The 25245-nt window shown below is 31.0% G+C and overlaps 1 protein-coding gene across 7 annotated transcripts in view; it reads right to left on the minus strand.

Annotated features, from left to right (window-relative positions):
* Positions 1–597: 597 nt before the first annotated feature.
* LOC127738779 (leucine-rich repeat-containing protein 9-like) overlaps positions 598–25245 on the minus strand; it is a 55116-nt gene continuing 30468 nt past the window's right edge. For 4 of the 7 annotated variants that reach the window (XM_052250152.1, XM_052250151.1, XM_052250155.1 and 1 more), the window contains 16 exons: positions 21222–21278; positions 20713–20844; positions 17689–17955; positions 16743–16853; positions 16085–16372; positions 15324–15446; positions 14522–14697; positions 13934–13997; positions 13027–13205; positions 9150–9223; positions 8095–8312; positions 6985–7053; positions 6398–6526; positions 4894–5041; positions 2947–3112; positions 598–981 (listed from right to left, as the gene is read on the minus strand). In XM_052250152.1, coding sequence (XP_052106112.1) covers positions 951–981; positions 2947–3112; positions 4894–5041; positions 6398–6526; positions 6985–7053; positions 8095–8312; positions 9150–9223; positions 13027–13205; positions 13934–13997; positions 14522–14697; positions 15324–15446; positions 16085–16372; positions 16743–16853; positions 17689–17955; positions 20713–20844; positions 21222–21278 — 2232 coding nt within the window. In that variant the 3' untranslated portion in view covers positions 598–950. Of the gene's footprint in view, positions 982–2946; positions 3113–3172; positions 3189–4893; positions 5042–6397; positions 6527–6984; positions 7054–8094; positions 8313–9149; positions 9224–13026; positions 13206–13933; positions 13998–14521; positions 14698–15323; positions 15447–16084; positions 16373–16742; positions 16854–17688; positions 17956–20712; positions 20845–21221; positions 21279–25245 lie in introns of all 7 variants that reach the window. The other 3 variants (XM_052250154.1, XM_052250153.1, XM_052250157.1) reach the window with 3 other exon arrangements.

A 25245-nucleotide genomic window follows, 5' to 3' on the forward strand; every position in this document is an offset into this window, starting at 1 on the left:
TTTATGTCACTACCAAGTTGCGTTAGTTGATGCGCATCAACAATAGGCTGTTTGGTCTTTAAGTCCATTATCATTAAATAATCTTTAACAATGCATTATACGAATCATTACATGAACTAACATAGTACACCCAATAAGAGGATGGGAGGCACTTTTTAAAGACCCCCACCACCAATAAAATAAAAATTTTCATTTTACTTAAAATTCTACGGAAAATGCAACCCATAATTAATTAAAGATGTAAGTGTGAAAGGGGTCTCTTAGGGGGTAAATAACAAATGACTTTCTAGAGTTGGATGGTTTATAACCAGAGAATATAAAAACTCTGAAATAAAAAAATTACATGCATTAATAACATATCAATATAAAATACACTATTAATATGCATACATAAATATCAGACAATTCATAATTTGGTTGCCTCTCTACACCCACCAGATAAATTTTGAAACAGACCTAAGTTTTCATAGCCCTTCCAGCCATTACTGTAATGACTGATGAAACAACTATCCCCATCATGTTATAATTCAAACACTTGAAATTCATGTGATATTTCAATACATGAAATTATAATCAAAATTCAATAACAGGAGATCATTTCAATCTTCGACTGATCAATTATGGGAAATTTATTGTAGAAGAGAATATGAGGGTGACATTTTAAAGATAAACAGTAAAATAAGGATGCCCCATTTATAAATTTCATCTTTTCATGAGACTCAGTCATCTTTTATAAGAGAGACTTCATGGAAATTTTGAAACCACATCACAAAACTAAAGCTATTCTACTATAAATGTATCACAGACTTATTATGCAGAACAATGCTCAGATCTGAAGACTTGCATGTGGACAGATTTGCAATAGAATGTATTATGATTAAGCTGGAATACAGTTTTTGAAGATTGCTCACAACCATTCTTTAACATCATTTATTTTCTCCATCACATAGCTATCTTTTGTTGTTTTTGGCCTGGTTAATCCTAAAAAAAAAGTCACTATATTACAACTTAAGTTATGAAAGAAGTTTCAGCAATATGGTCTATTGAAATGTAAACCAATGAGAAAAGTTCTAATGGACCAATCACATTGAAGTATTTGTAGATATGCATATCATAAAAGAATTATCATGAAATAAAGTAATTTTGTTTACAGTGTAGGACGGGTATGACTTCATATTAGCAGGCCTTGCAGATATAAAATTTTTGAGTACCATAATCATACTCAGACTCAGAATTCCACCAGTCAAAAAACTGGATTTGGTGTTTCAAGCACCAAAAATTTTTTTACTCTGAGTACTGAGTAAAGTTTTATGACCGAAAGGCCAAGTTAAGTACTTTGAGTTTGCTTTCAGTAACTGTAATCGTATTGTATCATTCAAATTGATAGGATTAAGAGATTGACTTATTGTAGAGACATGTCTTGACTATGGATGAAGACCGTATGTTGAACTCTACTGTCTTTTATTGGGTTTTGTCTCTTTGACATGAACCCAACCAACTTCTCCTTTTTTCATATTTCCTATACTCTTCTGTATCTTAATTAATGTACTGAAACAAACAAAAAATTACTTATATTATATCGTATTTAAAGTATGTACACATTAAGTAATATTCAAATTATTTTCAACTACAAATTACTGAGAGCAGATCTTTGTAAGAAAGAATGCACTCATATAAAGTACAGACAACACAAAAAACATTAATACATACACACAAAAACACAGTGTTAATAAATTAGCTAGTTAGTAGAGTTACTATTAATTTAAGAATATAACCAATTGTGGATGGTTAGTTGAGAAAACATTACAACTATAGAATACATTCTATTATTTAACTTGGAAACTATCTTAATTTGCCATTTAAGAATCTAATGCATTGTGGGTATTATTTGTATGCATGGCAGGGTTAAATAAAAAGTACCTTCCAATCCCCCATACATTTATTTCTTGAATAGCCCTGAGGAAATTCAAAGTAAAATTAATTTAAAAAAAACTCCCCATTTTTTCCCTCATTTACTTAACATGACCCAAGAAAAAAAATTAAAAGTGAATTCATCCTATGTGTAAAGAAATAAAATTCACTAAAACTATGATACTTATATGAATTCATGCCATTAAGTGTTTTTGTATTTGTTTTTTAAGTATTTGTACTACATTAACTTAAAATTAACAAAAGCTTAAAATCAAATTTAACAAAAGCATTATTTTTCACACAGAATAGCTAGCTACCTATTACACAAACACACAAAAACTGTTTCTTTTCACACTAAAAGCTGGTTCTACTGTAAAGCTATCTGAAGCTGCATTTCAAACAACAAACCTGCCAGAGTTGGAGAGAGTTCATTAAGTAACTGAGGTATATAGCTAATTGTATTGCAGTTATATACCAAGTACCATAGTCTCTTTTAAATCTTATCAAAAGTCTACAAAAGGCTCAATCAGATCTTTTAATACAAAGTTAAAAAATGTAACACATCCATTTCACAAACTGTTTAAGATTATTATTACATAAGTGTGCACTGTTATTATAGAAATTAATCAATATAGTCTATATTAATTCTAAACTTTAAAAGTGATTACCAATCATACAGTATCTATTTTAGAACAATGTAGAATTACACAAAAATCTCAAATTGCTAATTTTCCATCTTATTTTTTGCAATACCAAAATTTGACGCTTTTTTAACATATCATTTTACAATAAAAAACAATACAATTATATCAGAATACAATTTGTTATCAAATGTACATTTCAGTATTATAAAATTAATATTTGAACTATACTGTGTAGACTTTTAAGAATTACAAATAAAAACTATGAACGAATTTTTTTTTTTTAAATTCAGAAAGTATTCCTAAAGAATCTCTTGTATTAATTACGAAAAGTGCAGATAAGAAGTTTTTTGTAATATTAGTAAAAACTCTGGCAGGTTGGTACAATAGCTACCTGGAAAACCACTCAACATACTCGCTCTGTGAAGGTGGCGTGACATATGGTATTTGATTTAGATAGTGACGCATGCCTCCATAACCCGGTGCTACAATCGTGTTTCCACGATTTAAAACACCTGTACCATTGTCTGTTTTACTATTTCCTCTTCTTCTACCCCCACCTAGATAAAAATAGAAGTGATGCAATATAGACCACACCTGGCAGGTACTAATATACTCACCTTGACAGTATCCATTCTGTTGGAATAAATAACTTGTGAAAATTATCAAATCTTTATCATAGAAAACTACATCTATATAACACAGAATTTGATCAAATAGAAGCACACTTAGATTCATTAGTACACTTAGATTCACTAGTAATCATAGTGTACTTGTTTTCCTGCATTTCAAGGAAAAGGTTATCCACAAATTTAAGAGTTCAATAATATTAAAAAAAAATTCTATAGGCTTGTATGCACCATAACACCATAAATTAAGTATCCATGAAAATATAATTTGTCCAATCTAGGAAAATTGATACCCATGAAATAAATGAATTCACTGTACTTGAGAACCCTGACACAGCAGTCTTCACTCATTCAAATTAATTTGAACACTTGACCAGAAAATGGTGGATAATTTTAAAGACTAATAATTTTGTAGGCGTAAATTTTCAAAATAAATTTGTCAGTTCCTTTGAATGCTATGTTGTTATCTTCAGACCAAATTATGACAAAGTGGATTCATTTATATAAATAAAGGTTGTCCATCCAAACATGTCTCTATTGGTAGATTCCATCAAAAAATGACACTGTTGCAAGATTTAAAAAAAACTACTTACTGTATATTGTGTGTCCACATTTTTACATGAAAATGAATATATAAGAATTTAAAATTCAACATACCAATCATCTGTATAAAGCAATTTATAAGCACTGTATGGGAAAGTTTAAATGCAATTTGAAAATTGGATAAATTCTTCTGTTTTGCTTTAAATGGTTTGTTAAACTTTATTTAAAAGAATCAAAATCCACATAGGCTAAAAGAAAAAATATTCAAAAAGCCAAATATTTCCCTAAACCCAATTGGATGATACACTGATACTGTGTTCATGCTTCACTTGCTAGAATCTGACAATTTCTTCTTTTACTATATGTTCTAATGATCTCTTCGGAATCCTTAGGATTTGCCATAATGTTACATTGCTTTAAAAAATATATAGGCAGGAATTTCATTGGTTGAGACAATAATTTGATTTTCAAAAACAAGAAAGAATGAAGTCAGATCCTTGTTAACTAAGCATGGACAAAAGATTTGTATTTCAGTCAGTTTGGCCTTAGCCCTGATCTTGATCACAACACATTTAACAACTTGCTTGTAAAGCAAGACCGAGAATATCACTATGGAGATATGAAACTATTTTAAAGACACAGCTTTGGGTATTTTTTTTTTGGGGGGAGGGGGGGGGGGGGGGGGATGAGCCACCGGAATAGGTCATTATTTTCAGCTTCATGATATATGATAAGTTCCAGAAATTAAGAAGAAATATGTGACAAAGTTGCTCATCAAATCATAAGTATCTGAAACTAATCAGATATTTTTATTTTCCACAATGCAATTAAAACCACTGTCGTGAATGATTAAATGCTTCAGATATTTGTAAAAACTATTTATCTCTCCATGAAATAGCATAATCAAGATAGCTATAGGTATATTTTTTTTAAAGAAAATATATGATAGGGTATGTATTTTTGTTATTCAAAATATATAAAAAGGGTAGGGTACTGCATGTCTTAGCTTCTCACTCCTACCTAAAAAGGATTGAAGTGTACCCCCAAAGTAATGTGCAATATTTCTGTGCATTATGATCAAGATCCAAGCATGCTACCCACACCACACACATCCATTGTATGATAAAATCTACCATCAAAATAGTTTTAAATGACTACAATTGACAAACCTCTCTGTAGTGCCTCAGGAGTATTTTCATCATATATGGCACCTCCATTCCAGATGGGCGAAGAACCTAGATGCATCGTTGTAACCTTCACTGGTACCTGTGTTTTATACTGACTGATTCCTGGCAGTGTTCCCTCAACCATGTTAACCTTCAAAACACAATGCATTTATCCTCAGGAACACACGTAATTGTTTACTTAAAGCATGTGTGCTTATATCAAAACATGTTTATGTTAAATTTGATTGGTAAACATTTAGTTATTACCTGTTCAGGTAATATTAATCATGATAATTGCATACAAGAAATTAAGTGCAAAATTATAGTAAAGGTGACGTAATAAATAGTACATATATATAGAATTTGTACTTTAACTTATAGAATACTTTTCCTATTGTAGATTATATGTATATGTGACGGCAGCCTTCGATGACAGCAAATTGGAAATTTGTGTTTTATTTGTAATAAAATAAGCTTCTATGCTGTTGTGGCGACCTGATAACCAAATAACTGTGTTGAGTTTTCTTTATAAATTATTTATGTTCATTTGTAGTATTGAATAAGAACATAAATAAAATTCACCTAATTTTATATCAATTTGACACTTAACTTTTACAACTATCATAGTCACATTGGATTCTTTTCACTTAAATATTTCCTGATGAATTCCTACCTGATCCATGTAAAAGCTTTGCTTTACACTTCATTGTAACAAGTCAGGATTTCAGTGGTTGTTTGTTGTTTTATATCATATTCATTCCTTATTTTGTTTATAAATCGGGGCATTGTTTTTTTTGTTTGAACTGTTTTACATTTGTCATGTCAGGGCCTTTTAAAGCTTGCTATGCAGTAGGGGTTTTACTCATTGTTGAAGGCCGTACAATGACCTATAGTTTCTAACTTGTAAGTCATTTGGCCTCTGATGGAGAATTGTCTCATTAGCAATCATACCTCATCTTCTTATTTTTATAGTAATAGCAGAGTTATTAAACTGGCAAACTGTTTTGACCTATCAAAACCTTTCCCATGAACTAGGTGTACTTTTGTTGATCACAGGGATGGCAATGTCTGAGGCCAATGTTAGAAATTGACACCTTTTATTTCATTTGTGATGAAATGATTCTAAATATATCTGGTTAAAAAAATTGACTATAAATAAAAGTATTTCTAGGTAAATTCAATTTTTGACTCATTGCAAGCACTCCAATAAATTTTGAAGTGCTAGCAGTTCATTGTTGATAAATACCTTACAAAAACAATTTCTATAATTACCTTAGAGAATTTAAAACCTGACAGAATTACAAAGTTAATAAAAACATGGAAAGATTTTGAATCCATATTCATGTGACAAAAAATCCAAGTTAGGATATTTTATTGGCAACATCACTTTTCAGTTCAATGCTGCCTCTTGACCCATGAAATATAGCACTGCTCCCTTCATCAATGATCATTGGAAAATAATTTGTTTTACCTAAATCCTTGTCCCTGATCCCCCAACTAGAAATACCTGTTGTTGGTCCATGTAATACAATTCAGCTTTGGTCCTTTCTTCCTCATTGACAGGTATACCATCAATAACCAGTAACTGTTTTAATCTGAACACTAACAGTGGTCTGTGAAGATGACGTCTGGCAGCCTAGAATTTTAACAATAATAACAGGGCTTAAACTTCGAACTCATGCTATAAAATATATATATGTAACCTTTTCCAACTTTTATTTTTTGAAACAGCATAAATATGAACATGATTAATCATGGAATGCTATAAATATGAAACTGGTCAATCATGGAATGCTATAAATATGAAACTGGTTAATCATGGAATGGCTTTAGTATAAACCTGATTAATCATGGAATGTTATAATTTGAAATTGGTTAACCATGGAATGGCTTTGGTATAAACCTGATAAATCATGGAATGGCTTTGGTATAAACCTGATTTATCTTTAATTGCTTTGGAATGAAACTGATTAATCATGGAAAGGCTTTGGTATGAAACTGATTAATCATGGAATGGCTTTGGTATAAACCTGATTAATCATGGTATTGATATGAAACTGATTCTTTTATCAACAAGTACTGAGAATAACTTACAGGATTGTTGACCAAAGATATTTCTATCATGTTTACTAAACCATCTAACTTCTCCAGTTCTGATACTTCCTGCAATAAAATAAAAATATGTTACAAACCCTTACACAAAAAGAGTTAGCAATGTGTTAAAGAGCAGACTGTTGTGATACTAATTCTCACAATTCTCACCCATAAGAGAGTTTAATTCCATAAAACTTAACTTTTGCCTTTCTCCAATTTACCCTTTTTCTCAATACTCCAATCCATTTTTATTTATCCTCATTTTTGCATTTCTCACCCAATGTTTTGCAATCTTCTTTTCTGTAACAGTTCTCATTCATTCTTATCTTTCTCTTGCAGTCATTATTTAACTGTACTTATTATGCTAATTCTACTAGGGCTTGTTTTTCAATCAGTTTATGAAACAAGTAACATTTGAGTTACCATATTCTGTTTTTGTACTTCTGTCAAAATACTAATATTTGTACTTATTTCTTTTTTGTGGAAACATTCTTTACTGTATATTCAGAAATTATTTCGATGTTTTTATTAATGCGAATAATGCAACTACTTGTGTATCGCAATAATAAGAACTCACATTCTGATATCAAAAACATATATCTGTATGTAGCTTTTCCTACAAATCACAATTATTCAACTCACTTTTTTGTTAATTCTTCAAAAATCGCAATAATAAATGCACGCAATAATTTCTGAATTTTCAATATTTCCTGGGATTCTTAATCTATCTATCTTTTAGAAGTTAGAAATAAATGTTTAAAGGGAAAAGTTTGAATTTCTTGATTTCAGTGCTCTAAATCTATCAAAAGTGTGAATAGCAATACTTTGACAATGCTTTTACAAATATTGATTGATTTTTGGTGTTTAACACCACTTTCAACACACTCAGCTTTAAAATGGCATCAACTTTTTATTGGTGGAGGAAGCCATAGTAACCGGTAAAAAACATTCAACCGTCGGGAGGAAAACTGGCAATTATAGTAAATTAAGACTGAAGTCAACGCACCTTTCAATGAGCAGGTTCTAACTGAACAACCTCAGTGTTGACAGGCTATATAGCTAGTGATCACTATAGAACTACTTATAACACAAATAGAATAGTTATTATACCTGAACTCTGTTAGATCCAAGGTAAAGCCTCTGCAGATGTTCTAAGCAATGTAAATTTGATAAATCTCTAATACGATTCTCTTCAATATGAAGTTCCTGTAAATTCCATTGGTTAATAAAAGAGGTCTCAAAAATGTTCTTTATCTTATTTCTATCCAGCACTAATTCTCTTAAGTCATGCAGTCCCTCTAATCCTTCTACTTTCAGTATTTCATTCCCTGAAAATGTTAGAGTCAAAAGAATAAACATTAATGATTCGAAATGCTTAGAGTTAACGTTTAACCCTAGTTTTTGGTGTAGTTTAATGTTGCTCAGTCAATAGTATAGTATGTAATGTTTGTGGACTTTTGTTTGACTTTTCACCATTTCTAGTCTTTTAGCATGGTATTGTCGGTTTTTCTTTGACTTAAGATTTTTGATTGTCCCTTTGGTGTCTTTTGCTTCTTTTTAGTAAGTAAGTAATGAATTTATTTTTAGAGGGTTACACAGTCTAGTGTATTTTTATGTCAATATAACTAAACCGTCATTCATTGTGAATTTAATCATCTATTTTTTGTAAAAATAAATAGATTACATAGAACATACAGTCATAAACACAATTTATTTTTATATAGTTGTGGTAACATTGTTTTGTTCTTACAGCATTTAAAATTCATCTTGTAGACTGATTCATTGATTGCTGTCTAACATCTTATCAGCAACTGTACATCGTTATCTAGTAGACAATTTTCTTGTTTGTGGTCAATTCTTTTCACAATGTTACAGAAAATTAATAAAAAGGAAAAAGAAATTGGTCAAGTGAAAGTGCTTCAATCAGGTAACTTTATCTTAAAATCATCCAAGTTTCACCAAGGCAACCAACAATTTGAAAAAGTTAATGTGACAATATCAGCAAAACTTTATTGTGACAAATAAGCAAAACTGAACATTGCAAAGTATCTTATTATCTTATTTAAAAAAAATAAGGTTTGAAATCCCCTACATATCTACAACTAGCACACATTTATTTTACAGAATCACTATTTACTTTTTCAGAATTAGACATAAAACATTACCTTGTAAAAACAAAGCCTTGAGTGATGTAAGTCTACCTAACTGTAAAGCAGCCATATCTTTTATATTGTTATACCTAATAATGTAAAACATAAATAAATTCAGAATTAATAATATACCTATATATTTTCTTTTTTATATACACAATGACATTAAATGTAAAACTGAACATTCTTTTTTTTATAAATACATTTCAATTCCTGATACATGCAATCATCTTAATAAGTGAGGTCAACAGTCATAATTCTGAACAAGAATGTGTCCATAGTACACGGATGCCCCACTTGCACTATCAATTTCTATGTTCAGTGGACTGTGAAATTGGGGTCAAAACTCTAATTTGGCATTAAATTTAGAAAGATCATATCATAGGGAACATGTGTACTAAGTTTCAAGTTGATTGGACTTCAACTTCATCAAAAACTACCTTGACCAAAAACTTTAACCTGAAACGGGACAGACGGACGGACGATCAGACGGACGAACAAAGAGACGCACAGACCAGAAAACATAATGCCCTACCACTATTGTAGGTGGGGCATAAAAATCTCCCAATTCATTAAAAGGAATTTTTAATTTACATTCAAAATGACTTCACAACAGTACTCAACTATTTTGAATAAAAATTGTAAGAAATAAGTGTATCAAATATCATTCATATCCAAAATAGACCAGTCTCACTGAAAATATTATTACAAATTTTGTAACATATTATTGCGAACCAAATGAAAGTCTTCCACAGAGTCGTCTGCTCTTGACCAGGGTATTTAAACTTTTGTCTATTCTCTTGTCCTATTGAATAAATACAATAGCTATTGTTCTCTGTGTAGTTTTTTCACTGGGACCTTTAAATTTCTTCTAGGAGAAATCTATGACTCATTGATTAATTTTCCTGACCAAAAAATTATCTTCTTTTTTTGGGGGAAAAAGTTGTATAAACTCACATAAACTGCATGCAATATTGTATTTAATCAATATCAACAATATATTTTCAATCTGTTCAATATAAACACTGATTTAATTATAAAAAGTTTATTTCTGACAAAATTTTTAGTATTGTTCCAATGAATTTGCATGTTTTTGTTGTTGTTCAGTTATAGAATACATTTATCAAGACCTTAATTTAAACACAATAATTTTCAAGTTTTTATTTGTCAAACACACAAAAAAAAGCAAATTTTAATAGGGAAAATATAAAAAATTTGTTCAGAAATCAACTTTTAATTTTTGAATCAGTGTTTATATTGAAACTATTACAAATGAATTATTGATATTGAATAAATACAACACCACATGCAGTTTTTTTGAGTTCTTATTTAGTATTTGTACATGTATTTTCATTTTTGACAGTTCAATTTTTTGTTCAGGTAAATTAATCAGTGAGTGATAGATTTCTCTTGGAAGAAATTTAAAGGTCCCATCAAATAAACTACACAGAGAACAATAGCTATTGTATTTATTAGATGGGACAAAAGAACTTACAAAAGTTTAAATCGACAGGTAACTTGCAGGTGAATCTGTGGAAAAGTATCATTTGGTTCGCAATAATTATGTGATAAATAATAAAATGCTCTGCTGGGTACAGCTTGATACGACCGCAGAGGTCGAACCCTGAACAGTTGGGGCAAGTATGGACACAACATTCAAGCTTGATACAGCACTGAATTTGGATTGTGATTAAATATTTGACACAGCATAAGTTTCTGACACAGAATGAATGTGGTCTAAGAACTTAAAATTTTTTAATTTACCTATTCAAATCATATCATTATTATTTGCTTTTATATATGTAAGCCTCAAATCTATGTCCAGCCTCAAATCTATGTCTTTTCTGCAAATCTATGTCTTTTTTAATATTGTGTCATAGACGTTCCAAATTTATGTCCTTTATTGTCTCAAATCTATGTCCTATATTGTCTCAAATCTATGTCCTACATTGTCTCAAATCTATGTCCTTTATTAACTCAAATCTATGGCCATTTTTGTCACAAATCTATGTCCTTTATCGAAATGTGGTGACGTAAGACATAGCAAGACGTAATCAAGTAAAAAAATATGTGTAGTTTCATTCTTGAAGGCACATTAATTAAGTAACATGTATGCTCGTTATGCCAATAATTTGTACACAGAATTATGTTGTGGTTATTGAATGTTGATGTCATGGTACGCAATGGATTTAAAAAAATACATAGATACAAAACCAGAATAGTTTCACCAGAAAAAAACATTTTTTAATAAGATAGTGGCACAAAATGTCGTTGTTAAACAGGCAATAAATGATACCTCAAACATTTTTATGTGGTACCTATACATTGAAACATTGAACAAATAGGTGTATGTGTTTACAGATTACGATACAGAATAGGTTCAATTCATTGTTGAAGGCCATACATGTATCTTTAGTTGCTTGTATACAGATGTCATTTTGTCTCAGGTTGTTTATTAACTTATATTTCGTTTTGTTATCAAGACGTAATGAGTAAAGGGAAGTAACGATAATTACTACAGAACAATTAAACAAGGGATCAAGAAAAGCAAACAATTTGAAAATGTTGTAGTTTTACAATAAAATGTAAATCATACAATAATTACACACGCATGTAAAATTTTTATGCACACACACGGAGAACACATCCCAACTTAACATTGAATAATGGGAAATGACTTAATAAAACAAAAATCATATAAGGCCGTACTTATTAGACTGGCATGAATTTGCGCATGGCGAAACAAACTGGAAAAAGATTTAAGAAAAGGACACAGATTTGAGGCCGTATCTTTTAAACGAACATAGATTTGCGAATGACGTCACGATTGAAAACAAATTTGAAAATAGGACACAGATTTGAGACCGTTTCTTTTTTAACGGACATAGATTAGCGATTGATGTCACGATGGGGCACATATTTGAGAAACGGACACAGATTTGAGGTTAACATATATAAATCAGAAATAACCAATTTAAAATGGAAAATTTTAAAGAAAAAAAAAGGAAAAAAAGGGAAAAAAAATCCCTCCCCCAAATTTTTTGAACCCCCTTATGATTCATCACCCCCAAACTCAATCCCAGCCTTCCCTTTGTGGTATGGTACCTTGCAGTACAATTTCAGAGAGATCCATACACTTGAACACAAGTTATTGTCTGGAAACTAGAAAAATGCTTGTTTTTAGGCTCCTTTTTGGCCCCAAATTCCTAAACGTTTAGGGCAATTACCCCCAAACTCAACCCAGCTTTCCCTTTGTGATATGGAACCTTGTAGTATAATTTCATAAAGATCCATACACTTACACACAAGTTATTGTTCTGAAACTAGAAAAATGCTTGTTTTTTGCCCCTTTTTTGTCCCCTAATTCCTAAAATTTTGAGGCATTACCCCCAAAATCAATCCCAGCATTCCCTTTGTGATATGGAACCTTGTGGTACAATGTCAGAGAGATCCATACACTAACACATAAGTTATGTCTGGAAGTTACAAAAATGCTTATTTTTGGCCCCTTATTCCTTAACTGTTGGTACCATAACCCCCAAAATCAATCCCAACCTTCCTTTTGTGGTATCGAACCTTATGGTAAAATTTCATAGAGATCCATTCACTTAAACTAAAGTTAGAGTGCGAAAAACCAATGTGTCTTCGGACAACGACGACGACGACGACGACGCCGTCATACCAATATACGACCTCAAAATTTTTTTGCGGTCGTATAAAAACCACAAAATTTCATACTTAACAAAACAAATTTCCATTACGCAAGACCTCATGGCAAAGATTCAAGAATTTATAAACAAAGTAAATGTCAGTTATCCATGACAATAGGGATACAGGAATAAAAGTTGTTTCACAGTTAAAAAACATACTGAAGATTTGTTTTAAAACTTACCCAAGATGTAAAACCTCTAAGCTCTCCATAACAGGTGTCATAGAGTCTGTACTGTTATTGTTAAAGAAATCTCCTGCTCTGTTATTGGATATTGTGCTTACAATGGCAACTCTTTTGTTCTGTTGTGGCTTAGGACGAGGCATGATGCATTCGATATGATTGTGATTTAAACAAAGTACCTGTAACAGATTTCAATTATGTCATGATTACTGATATCATTGTAAAATAATGTCTGACAGTAGAGCCACAAGTGTTCCATGTACACTAAAGTGAAATAATTCTTATGAATTAAGTAATCAAATAAAACTTGTTGCTGATCATTTTGCATATTCTGAAAAAAAACATTCCTTTTCTGTTTGCTGTCTAATCTTAATGTTGCATAACTATATAATGTAAATCCAACAGACTGAATTATATTTTGAATGTGCTAGTTCATAAATTAATAGTTTACGGCAAGTGAAGTCATCTTACTGGTAACCAGGTCTTGCTGTCATAAAACTTTTGAGTACGATTATTGTACTCAGACTCAAGTATTAACCAATCAAAATACTGCATTTGGTGTTTCGAGCACAAATTTCGTACTGTGAGTACTGAGTAAAGTTTTATGACAGAGAGCCCAGACTTATAATCAAAATCTTTTACTCATTATAATTTTAAAGCAGCAGCAAATACCCTTTTTAAGTATTTAATGAGTCATTGTCAGTTTTTGTGGGTGTGGTTTTCCATTTTCATTGAGAAGTAAGAAAAATATCATTCATAACAATAGACTTTAAAAAGAAACAAGCACACTTTTTTGGCATTATTTTCACACCTTTTAAAAGTCTCTGCCAGTATGATATCACAAAAACTTGAAGCTGTAAGTTATGCTATAAATACCTACCATACAAAATTGAATTTTTGTACTTACCCGTAAATTTGGAAGATGAATCAGTCCACTAAATGATGTCAAATTGTTGTGCTCAAGATTGACGCTGAAAATTTAAAAATCAAGGCTAACTAGTTTGTTTATTTAATGGATACTCATAGAAAGTAAAATATGTGCAATCAATATCAAATTCTAGAGACTACATTCCGGATTAAAAAATAATACTCACAATTGTTAATTTAATACTGATATAAAAGGATCATGCTATAAATTCAATTTTATTTTTTATGCAAACAATCATAATGTACAAATTAAGAATGAACATCTGTTTCTTGTGTAACCCTGTAGAAAAAGATTGGTAAGGGTTGTTCCACTTACACATATGGTACCTATCAACTGATCAACTGAAAATGTATCATATATTTCAATTCTGAATCCTAGTTTTTGGCCCCGCCCCAATGAACAACAATGTTTTCTGAGTGTCATCTCTAATAGAAGTATACCTGTTCAATTTATCAGTGCTTTTCCATTATCGAGATTTTTCTTAATTCTTACACTCACAAAAATAACATATGATCATGACAATAACTGCTGAAGATAGATCTAAAAAGTCTAAGATTTTATTATTACCTTCTAAGATTGAGGAATGTATCATTGAGACCCAAGTCAACAATACGAATGGCACTGTTTGGCAGATCTAGTTCTCTAACATCTTCAAAGTTAGAATGACCTAATTTCTCTGCAACAAAATCTGGCGTCAACCGACCACCAAAAGTATCCTTGGCTATACTACCCTCAGTTGCTTCCTACAAGCAAAACATTCTTATAATCTATATTCAAAACATATTAAACTCAAGTGACAAAGTATGGTATGGATCTTTTTAGCTTTTATCAGTGTCTCGTAAAAGACACATTCCCAGTGAGAATGTTTTGAAAATTATGTAGAATACCTAAAACTATCAACAAATCCCACTTATTATAATATAATTCCAAAATGATCAGATAATCAAGGTCAACTAAGTAATATTGATTTCAATACCTTATAAATCTTTGTGTTTACCCTTCATTAAATCAAACTGAACTGACAATCTGGAAGAAACCTACTTAAAGGTAAGTTTTCATGTTTTAATAACAAGTGGCAGAGGTGTAGATACTTTGTTTACCTTGTCTGCTTGTTTTGAGAAATTATATGATAATAGAACTACTGTGGATTCATTTATTTTTGTGGATACACATTTTTGTGAATTAAGAAAATATTGCATTTTTGTGGATATTTGATTTCGAGCTTCTGCCAAAGTATGCATACAAGCCTATAGAAAATCTGTACCTCATTGATTATCAAAATTAGAATTTCTTCTATACCCACAAAATGCACAAAAATTGGTATCCCAAGAATAATAATGAATCCCCAGTATGTCATGTGACTACTTACAATGGCTAATCCATCCAAAGCTTTTAATGTCTTTAGATGGTAAATAATAAACAGTCTGTAGTTATCCATTTCATGTACAACAGGATTTCCATACATGTCTATAATCACCAGATTGGGTAATGTCTACAAACAGAAAAGAAATCAATCATTCACTGACAATAAATATTACTATAAAAAAGAATAAATAATATCAATATACTTGTGTCATAGATATTCTGTTATTCTTTGCATCAGCTCTCAATTCAGTCTTACAGAAGTAACTCATAAGTCATCTTAAAAACACCTTATTTTCATTTGGTGATATATCTATTGTTTTCTATATCATTTAAGGCAGTACAGTCAAACCTGGGCAAACTGGACCCTGAATAAACCAGTGAAGTAAAATTAAAATCTTAATGCAATGAATTCAAGTGAAAGTTAAACTGACGAGTGGGAGACTGATGCTGCCTAGGCCAATTTGACATACGAGGATATGTAAAAACGGTATAATACTATTTCTTTGGCTTTCTGGGTACAACCCACTGTCTGAAATTTCAAAAGCCAATGAATATGATGACTGAAGACACCATTGTGCGTAATAAATTGGTGAACAGGCAGGGAACACTTGTAATGTTTATTTCACATTATTTTCACACAAATCATGACATAGCTTTTAATAAATAGATTATTACTGTATATTAAAATATATATGTCCCATAGATTACTGCTTTTTTCTTAAACTTTGGTTTGGATAAAAAAAGAAATGAAAAGTGTTATCTTACCTTCAAAAAGAAGATTTCTCGAACAGAATTCAGTATATTATTGCCCACATATAACTCTACCAATGACATCAGTTTCTGTACACCAGCAAGTGAGACAATTTTGTTATTCTCCAAAGACAGATAACACAAGCAATTGAGAAACTGGATCCCTGTATTTTCTAGTGTGGAGATATAGTTTGAGTCCAGACTTAATCTGCGTAGCTGACTCAGTTTACCGATTCCCTCTAGCTTTGATAAACAGTTATTATCCAAATATAATTCTTGTAACTTTAAACAGTTTTCAAGTCCCTACAATATGAAATTTGAAAATAAAATTATATTAATCTATGTACATGTAATGTGAAAGTAAATTATTAAATAGAAGCAGGAAACTTATGCTTACACTAGTAATATTGAAAATAACCTTTAAATTTAACCATGCAGAAATAAGAAAAATAAATATTTATTCATTTTATTTGGATATAAGTCACTGATTTGTTGTTTTAGCCTAGTCCTAAGTCGCATATCAGATCAACGGAAAATTGATATTTCAAAAGGCATTCAAATTCTAAACATCTGAATAATGAACAATAGTATAATTTGTTTGATAAATTATAAAGATTTTAATTTTACAGATTAATATTACATATAGCCATTCCATCAATTATAATTAACTTGCCTCTATCTTAGTGAGATCATTGTCAGCAAAAGATGCCCACTTTAGATTATCTAGTTTTTCCAGTCCTGATAACTTTGTTAAATGCTGTTTGTCTAAGTTTAGCGATGTAACCTAAAAAAAAAAAAATGTTGTTAACATTATTGTTACTATGATAAAAACCTGCTCTCTTGAAAAAACAAATTTACTCTTGTCAAGTAAGAAATTTTTGTGATTCATACTTTTTATTATACTTACAAAGATTTATAAAACAATATACCAACTACTTCTAAACACCATATTACCACTATATTCTAGATATATTTTCAGATTAAGATAAATCATGAAATTATCCACATGACTAAATTTGATCTTTCAGGTAGATTAACTCTAGAAAATGGCAAAATTAGAACTAAGTGAAAATAAATCACTTTTAAGTATTGCATTTTCCTAGCAGGTGCACTATTACTGAAAAGGCTTTTTCATGAAGATTTTTTTTTTTTATAAAACCATCATTCTAAAGCATATAGAACTTAAATGACATGGTAGTCAATACATATAAATATGCAACTATCATTATTTTTTTTTATTATAAAAGTCCCAAGTCAGGAACCTTGTCAAAGGTTTTCATATCCTTGTATATTTGGAGAATTGGGGTTTTCATGGCAGATCTTTGATTGTTTCTGTTAAATTTATATACTTTTATCACTTAAGACAATTTAGAGCTTGACATATTGTACAGACACATGTCTATTGTTGAAAACTGTATGTTGCCCTCTAAATGTCTTTTGTTTTTTTTTGTTGTGTGTTTGCTATCTCATTGAGGTATAAATAGAAGATGTGGTTTAATTGCCAATTAAACTACTCTCCACAAGAGACCAAATGACATAGAAATTAATAATTTTAGGTCACATACCCATTATTACATTTTATTCATGGGAAAAGACAATTATTTTTAAAAGTTTTTTACCTTGAGAAACCAGTGGCTATCATGTTCATTTATTTTCTCTGGTTTACTCCGACTGATTTTCTCCAGTATATGTGGTGTTGTCATCAGACTTAATGATCTGGGTTTATTGTTGTCTGTCCGTGTATGTGTCAGTAACGACAAATGGGATATCCGAGAACCAGCTGCAATACGTAATGCACCTGTAGCCTCAGTCTCAGATACACAAGAGCCATCTAATAATGTCAGCGACTTTAATCTTCCTATGATTCTAAGACGAATATTTTCTGGCTGAAAAACGACAAAATTGAGATTTAATTTTATGATCATGATGTACAATTTATTACTTTAATTTCATATAGTTTACTGTGGATTCATGATGATTCGTGGTATACCAATTTTTGTGGATTTCGTGGGTAAGGGTTAACCACAAATTTAAATGTTCAACGAAGTACAAGTTTCTATAGGCTTGTATGCAGACTTTGGCAAAACCAAGAAATCAAATACCAATGCTAATACAATTTTTCCTCAATCTACGAAAATAAATAAATTCACAGTAATTATAAACTATGATACTTAGTGTCAAGCATCACAAAGCATAAAATTACCTATATAAACTGTTATCACAGAGATATGTCTCGCCTTTTTGTAATTTTGATAATGCAGATGTTGAAATTAAAATAGCAATACTTTAACATGTAAGTTATGTAAATATTCAAAGTCAATGAACCATGACTGAAGGTACATGGCTAAACAATCTCCATGAAATGAGATGTGCCAATGCTTATACAACTGCATACCAAATACCATTGACTTATTACAAGTCGTTCCCTTTAAACAGTGTTCTCCCCAGGCCCTTAAAGGACCGCGATGTATAATTTTCTACCGTGGTGGTATCGTTCTTGCCGCGATGTATAATTTTTCTCCGTGGTGCTAAAATTTTCGGGAAAAAAATCGTAAATCGGTAAAGTTTTAAACGACTTGTTAAACCTTTTCCGTGGGTATAAAATTTCAGATGAAAATTGACCAGTTCAAACCAGTTCAATCCAGTTCTTACAACTAGATTGTGTACACCACGTAATCGATTTACCTGTTGAGGTTAACCTTGATGATTGGATTTAATCGATGTACATGATTCTTTTGTGTTTTAATTAATTAAGAGATCATAATTAATGATCAGACTTGTGAGGGACAAGCAGACATTTGTTAAATAACTCTATTACTCCAGCCTTTGGTCATAAATAATTTGCGTATTTTAAACGTGTTGCAGTTACTTCCCCTGATTTAGCTTATTACAAATAAGTGCTCCTAAAATATTATCTATCATTGAAAATAGAAATAAAGTACAAATTGAATGCAAAATTATATAAGAATGTTACCTTAAGGATAAAAACTTTCTTTGAACATACCAACAAAAATATATTGCAAATTATTTTTGATAATCATACTTTCATTAATGCACAGACATATTATAATGAATAAGTAGTATTTTCCATATTGTAACTGATTTGAGTTAAAGTAGTCCCAGTCTTTAGACATCAATTGGAACTCAGCTAAATATGATACATGGGTGTACAGATAGATGATATAAATTACTCTTCATGTCAGTCTACCAAGTAACACAATAATGATTATAATAATAATTGTATTGTTGTTTAAAAGAATCATGTCTAAAGCTATGAAAAATAGTTTTCAATTTACTAAAGGTTCTGCATTAAAATTTAATCTTGTTTAAACTTAATTGTTATGGTGTAATCAAACAAAAATGGGGAATGTGTAGTGTAACTACAAGTATCAGGACAAATTGGCTTGATCAAAATATAAAAAGTGACTTGAGTTTAAAGACTAATAGTGCTTTCTTTTATTTATTCTTAAAAGAAATTAAAGTATACAAACTGTTTATTGATTTACTTCTTTTTTTACCAGTAATTTTATGACCCAAAGTCTACATAACACAGTAAACAAAACAAAACAAAGACAAAAAGGTAATGACACAAAAACTAACAAGAAAAAAAACAAAACGATGCAACGCGACACGACATATTGTACAAATCATTTTGACACGCGTTACCCTGGTGCTATCCAAAAATCCTGGGGAGAACACTGCTTTAAACAAACCTAAACACAAACATTAACTTGTAAACTATGTAAAAGTTTCAAAGTCAATGAACCATGATCAGGGGTGGGGCTATATAATCTCCATGGAAACGATACTTGCAAATGCCAATAAATTTGCATACCAAATATCATTGACTTAACATTAGCAGTTCATCTTAAACTGATCTAATCACAAATGAATACATATAAACTATGCAAAAGTTTCAAAGTAAATAGACCATGACTGAGGGGGCGGGGCCAAATATTCTCCATGGAAATGAGATGTGCTAATGCTTATACAACTGAACACCAATTAACATTGACCTACCACTAATGATTCCCCTTGAACTGACCTAATCACAAACTAATACATGTTAACTTAGCAAAATTTTCAAAGTCTATAGACCATGACTAAGGGGGCGGAGCCAAATAATCTCCATGGAAATGATATATGCCATTGCTTATACAACTGCATACCAAATATCATTGAGCTACCACTAGTGGTTCCCCATAAATTGACCTAATCACAAACTAATACATGTAAACTATGAAAAGTTTCAAAGTCAATAGACCTTGACTGAGGGGGCGGGGCCAAATAATCTCCATGGTAATGAGATGTGCCAATGCTAATACAACTGCATACCAAATATCATTGACCTACCACTAGTGGTTCACCATGAACTAGACCTAATCACAAACTAATACATTGTTGATGCCGCCGTCGCCAACGTTGCTGATGCCGGAAACAGCATACCTATGTCTCGCTTTTTGACTCTGTCAAGGCGAGACAAAAACTAGTAAATGAGCATCTAGTTACTACTGTAAATTTAGAAATTATTGCATGCATTTATTATTGCAATTTTTGAAGAATGGACTAAAATGTGAGATTAATAATTGTGATTTTAAGGAATAATTTCTGAATTAACAGTAACAAGATATTTCCTTTCTCACCTTTTGCCAGTTATTATGTCTTGTGTCCAGTATCAGCAGGTGCGGCACATGTTTCCTTAGTATTGATAAATCTTCTCTTGTATTGCACAGTTTATTCCAACTTAAATCTAAAAACTTCATCTTGTGGACATTCTGTAATGGAAGGATTATCACCTTTAGCAATAAAGCAACAAAATATTTACATCATACAACAACTCTCAGTGTCAATCAATGGTCTGGAAATGGTCATATTTGGTTAACATGACCTAAATTAAAACCTGTTTGACTGAAATGGCAAATTGGGATTTAGGTCAGAAATTTTTCTTACAGAAATAATTTCAATCGTTTCATTGAGATCAGGGTTTTTTAATCACCATTTTGCACTAATTTTTGTACAGCAATGCTTTTCTGGTAATAAAACTGACCCCCAGATATAGCATTGGGTTTTAATTTATAAGTAGTTCTAAAAGTAGACACAATCATGAAATTGTTTATGTACAAATAAAAAGAAAGATATCTTTGATACATACCTTCAGACCATCCAATGTACATATTTTATTGAAACTAACATCTAAATATTCAATACACTGAAAAGATAAGATGACAATGTATTAGTGTATAAAATTACACAACACTTAAATATATAATAACATCTTATTTCATAAAGTCAATGTTTGTTGAATAAAATTTCCACCTGGCTATGCATTATTTTTTTTTTCCAAACAGTCCTTTAGTTCTTCATATCTAAAAACAAAACAACTTAATCTCAAATACACTCCTAGTAAATTATTTACATTTTACTAAATATTACTTTTAATTTCTGATATATCTTTCATACAGTGAATGTTCTTTTCTTCAATTACATTTTATAAGAAATTCCATAGATTTTTTTCCTGCCAATATTCAAATTTCTCAAATGATTTCAAAAGAAATAAGCTACCTCTTTTTCTATAATTGTGATATATTGTACCTATTGAAAAAAAATTCGTAAGGGTTCCGCGGAACCCAGTGTCTCGCCTACTTTTGCTGTTAATCGCAGGCTCAACAAAAATGAGGAAAAAAATAAATAAAAATATTCCTCTCTATACTATCTTTTGATTGTTAGTAGCTTCTGTCCAAGTTTGGTAAAAATCCAGGATAGTTTATAAATCTAATAAATGTTTTAAAAACTTAAACTGCAGACTGTATGTAATGTTAACTGGAAGAAAAACAAAGTCCATTTATAAGTAAAATACGGAAAAAATCAAACAAAATTTTAACAAAATTTCCTTCTAGATACTAGCTTTTAATCATAAACAAGCTTCTGTCCAAGTTTGGTACAAATCCAGGATAGTTTAAGAAAGTTGTTAAAATTTTAATAAAATGCTTCGCTGGGCGCAGCTTGATACGACCGCAGAGGTCGAACCCTGAACAGTTGGGGCAAGTATGGACACAACATTCAAGCTTGATACAGCTCTGAATTTGGATTGTGATTAAATATTTGACACAGCATAGGTTTCTGACACAGAAAGAATGTGGTCTAAGAACTTCAATTTTTTTAATTTACCTATTATGGTCCAATGTCCAAAATCAAAATACATGGTTAGATTCAGCATATCAAAGAACCCCATATATTCAATTTTTGTTGAAATCAAACAAAGTTTAATTTTGGACCCCAACTTGGACAAACTTGAAAACTGGTCCCATAATCAAAAATCTAAACACATGTTTAGATTCAGCATATCAAAGTACTTGAAGAATTCAATTTTTGTTAAAATCAAACTAAGTTTAATTTTGGACCCTTTGGACCTTAATGTAGACAAATTTAAAAAACGGGTACCTAAATTAAAAATCTAAAAACACAGTTAGATTTGGCAAATCAAAGAACCCCAATAATTCAATTTTTGATGAAATCAAACAAAGTTTAATTTTGGACCCTTTTGACCTCAATATGAACCAATTTGATAGCGGGCCCACAAATAAAAAATCTAAATACATGGTAAGATTCAGCATATCAAAGAACCCCATATATTCAATTTTTGTTGAAATCAAACAAAGTTTAATTTTGGACCCCAATTTGGACCAACTTGAAAACTGGGCCAAAAATCTAAAATCTAAATACATGTTTAGATTCAGCATATCAAAGAACCCCATATATTCAATTTTTGTTGAAATCAAACAAAGTTTAATTTTGGACCCCAACTTGGACCAACTTGAAAACTGGGCCCATAATCAAAAATCTAAACACATGTTTAGATTCAGCATATCAAAGAACCCTAAGAATTCAATTTTTGTTAAAATCAAACTAAGTTTAATTTTGGACCCTTTGGACCTTAATGTAGACAAATTTAAAAAACGGGACCCAAAATTAAAAATCTAAATACACGGTTAGATTCGGCATATCAAAGAACCCCAATAATTTAATTTTTGATGAAATCAAACAAAGTTTAATTTTGGACCCTTTGGACCTCAATGTGGACCAATTTAAAAACGGGGCCCAAAATCCAAAAACTTAATACACGGTTAGATTCAGCATATTAAAGAACCCCAAGAATTCAAGAATAAAACCCCATTGAAATTGATCAAGAAATAAGCAATTTATACGAAGTATCTTCTTTTGCACAATACTGTGCAATTGAATATTTCTTGCTATTGCGCAATACTGTACAATTGACAATTTCTTGCTATTGCGCAATATTGTGCTATTGGATATTTCTTGCTATTGCGCAATACTGTTAAATTGAAGATTTCTTGCTATTGCGCAATACTGTGCAATTGAAGATTTCTTGCTATTGTGCAATACTGTGCAATTGAAAATTTCTTGCTATTGCACAATACTTATTATATAATAATTTACACATCCTGTTTGGTGTGTATCTCCTACCATATCATTATCATTTGCTTTTAAATATAAATCAGAAATAACCAACTTAAAATGGAAAATTTTAAAAGAAAAAAAAAAGGAAAAAAAGAAAAAAAAAAAAAAAAAAAATCCCCCCCCCCCCCAATTTTTTGAACCCCCTTATGATTCATCACCCCCAAACTCAATCCCAGCCTTCCCTTTGTGGTATGGTACCTTGCAGTACAATTTCAGAGAGATCCATACACTTGAACACAAGTTATTGTCTGGAAACTAGAAAAATGCTTATTTTTGGCCCCTTTTTGGCCCCCAATTCCTAAAATTTTGAGGCAATTACCCCCAAACTCAATTCCAGCTTTCCCTTTGTGATATGGAACCTTGTAGTACAATTTCAGAAATATCCAAACACTTACACACAAGTTATTGTCATGAAACTAGAAAAATGCTTGTTTTTTGCCCCTTTTTTGGCCCCTAATTCCTAAAATTTTGAGGCAATTACCCCCAAAATCAATTACAGCCTTCCCTTTGTGATATGGAACCTTGTGGTACAATGTCAGAGAGATCCATACACTTACACACAAGTTATTGTCTGAAAGTTACAAAAATGCTTATTTTTGGCCCCTTTTTGGCCCCTAATTCCTTAACTGTTGGTACCATAACCCCCAAAATCAATCCCAACCTTCCTTTTGTGGTATTGAACCTTATGGTGAAATTTCATGGAGATCCATTCACTTAAACTAAAGTTAGAGTGCGAAAACCAATGTGTCTTCGGACGACGCCGGACGACGACGACGACGACGACGACGACGACGACAACGACGACGACGACGACGACGCCAACGTCATACCAATATACGACCAAAAAATTTTTAATTTTTGCGGTCGTATAAAAACTTTAACCACTGAGTGAATGTAATGTTAACTGGCAGAAAAACTAAGTCCATTTATAAGTAAAATACGGAAAAAATGGATTTTTTTTTTTACAAAATTTACTTCTGGATACTATCTTATGATCATAAACAAGCTTCTTTCCATGTTTGGTAGAAATCCAGGATAGTTTAAGAAAGTTATTAAAATTTCAAAAACTTCAACCACAGAGTGAATGTAATGTTTCTTGGCAGAAAAACTAAGTCCATTTATAAGTAAAATACGGAAAAAATGGATTTTTTTTTTACAAAATTTACTTCTGGATACTATCTTATGATCATAAACAAGCTTTTTTCCAAGTTTGGTAGAAATCCAGGATAGTTTAAGAAAGTTATTAAAATTTCAAAAACTTTAACCACAGAGTGAATGTAATGTTTCTTGGCAGAAAAACTAAGTCCATTTATAAGTAAAATACGGAAAAAATGGAATTTTTTTTTACAAAATTTACTTTTGAATATTATCTTATGATCATAAACAAGCTTCTGTCAAAGTTTGGTAGAAATCCAGGATAGTTTAAGAAAGTTATTAAAATTTCAAAAACTTTAACCACAGAGTGAATATTTGTGGACGCCGCCGCCGCCGACGCCGACGGAATGTAGGATCGCTATGTCTCGCTTTTTCGACAAAAGTCGAAGGCTCGACAAAAATGTAATTCGTGAAAATATTGCTATTTTGAGTTACAGCAGTGAACGTCCTAAAACTATTGACACCTTTATGTGGTTCCCCAGTTGAAACTTTTTGCCTCACAAAAAACTGTTTCAAACTTCATCAAATTTGTATCCAATAAA

Source organism: Mytilus californianus, unplaced genomic scaffold (genome assembly GCF_021869535.1).
Source record: "Mytilus californianus isolate M0D057914Y unplaced genomic scaffold, xbMytCali1.0.p SCAF_4, whole genome shotgun sequence".
NCBI classification, from domain to species: Eukaryota; Metazoa; Mollusca; class Bivalvia; order Mytilida; family Mytilidae; genus Mytilus; species Mytilus californianus.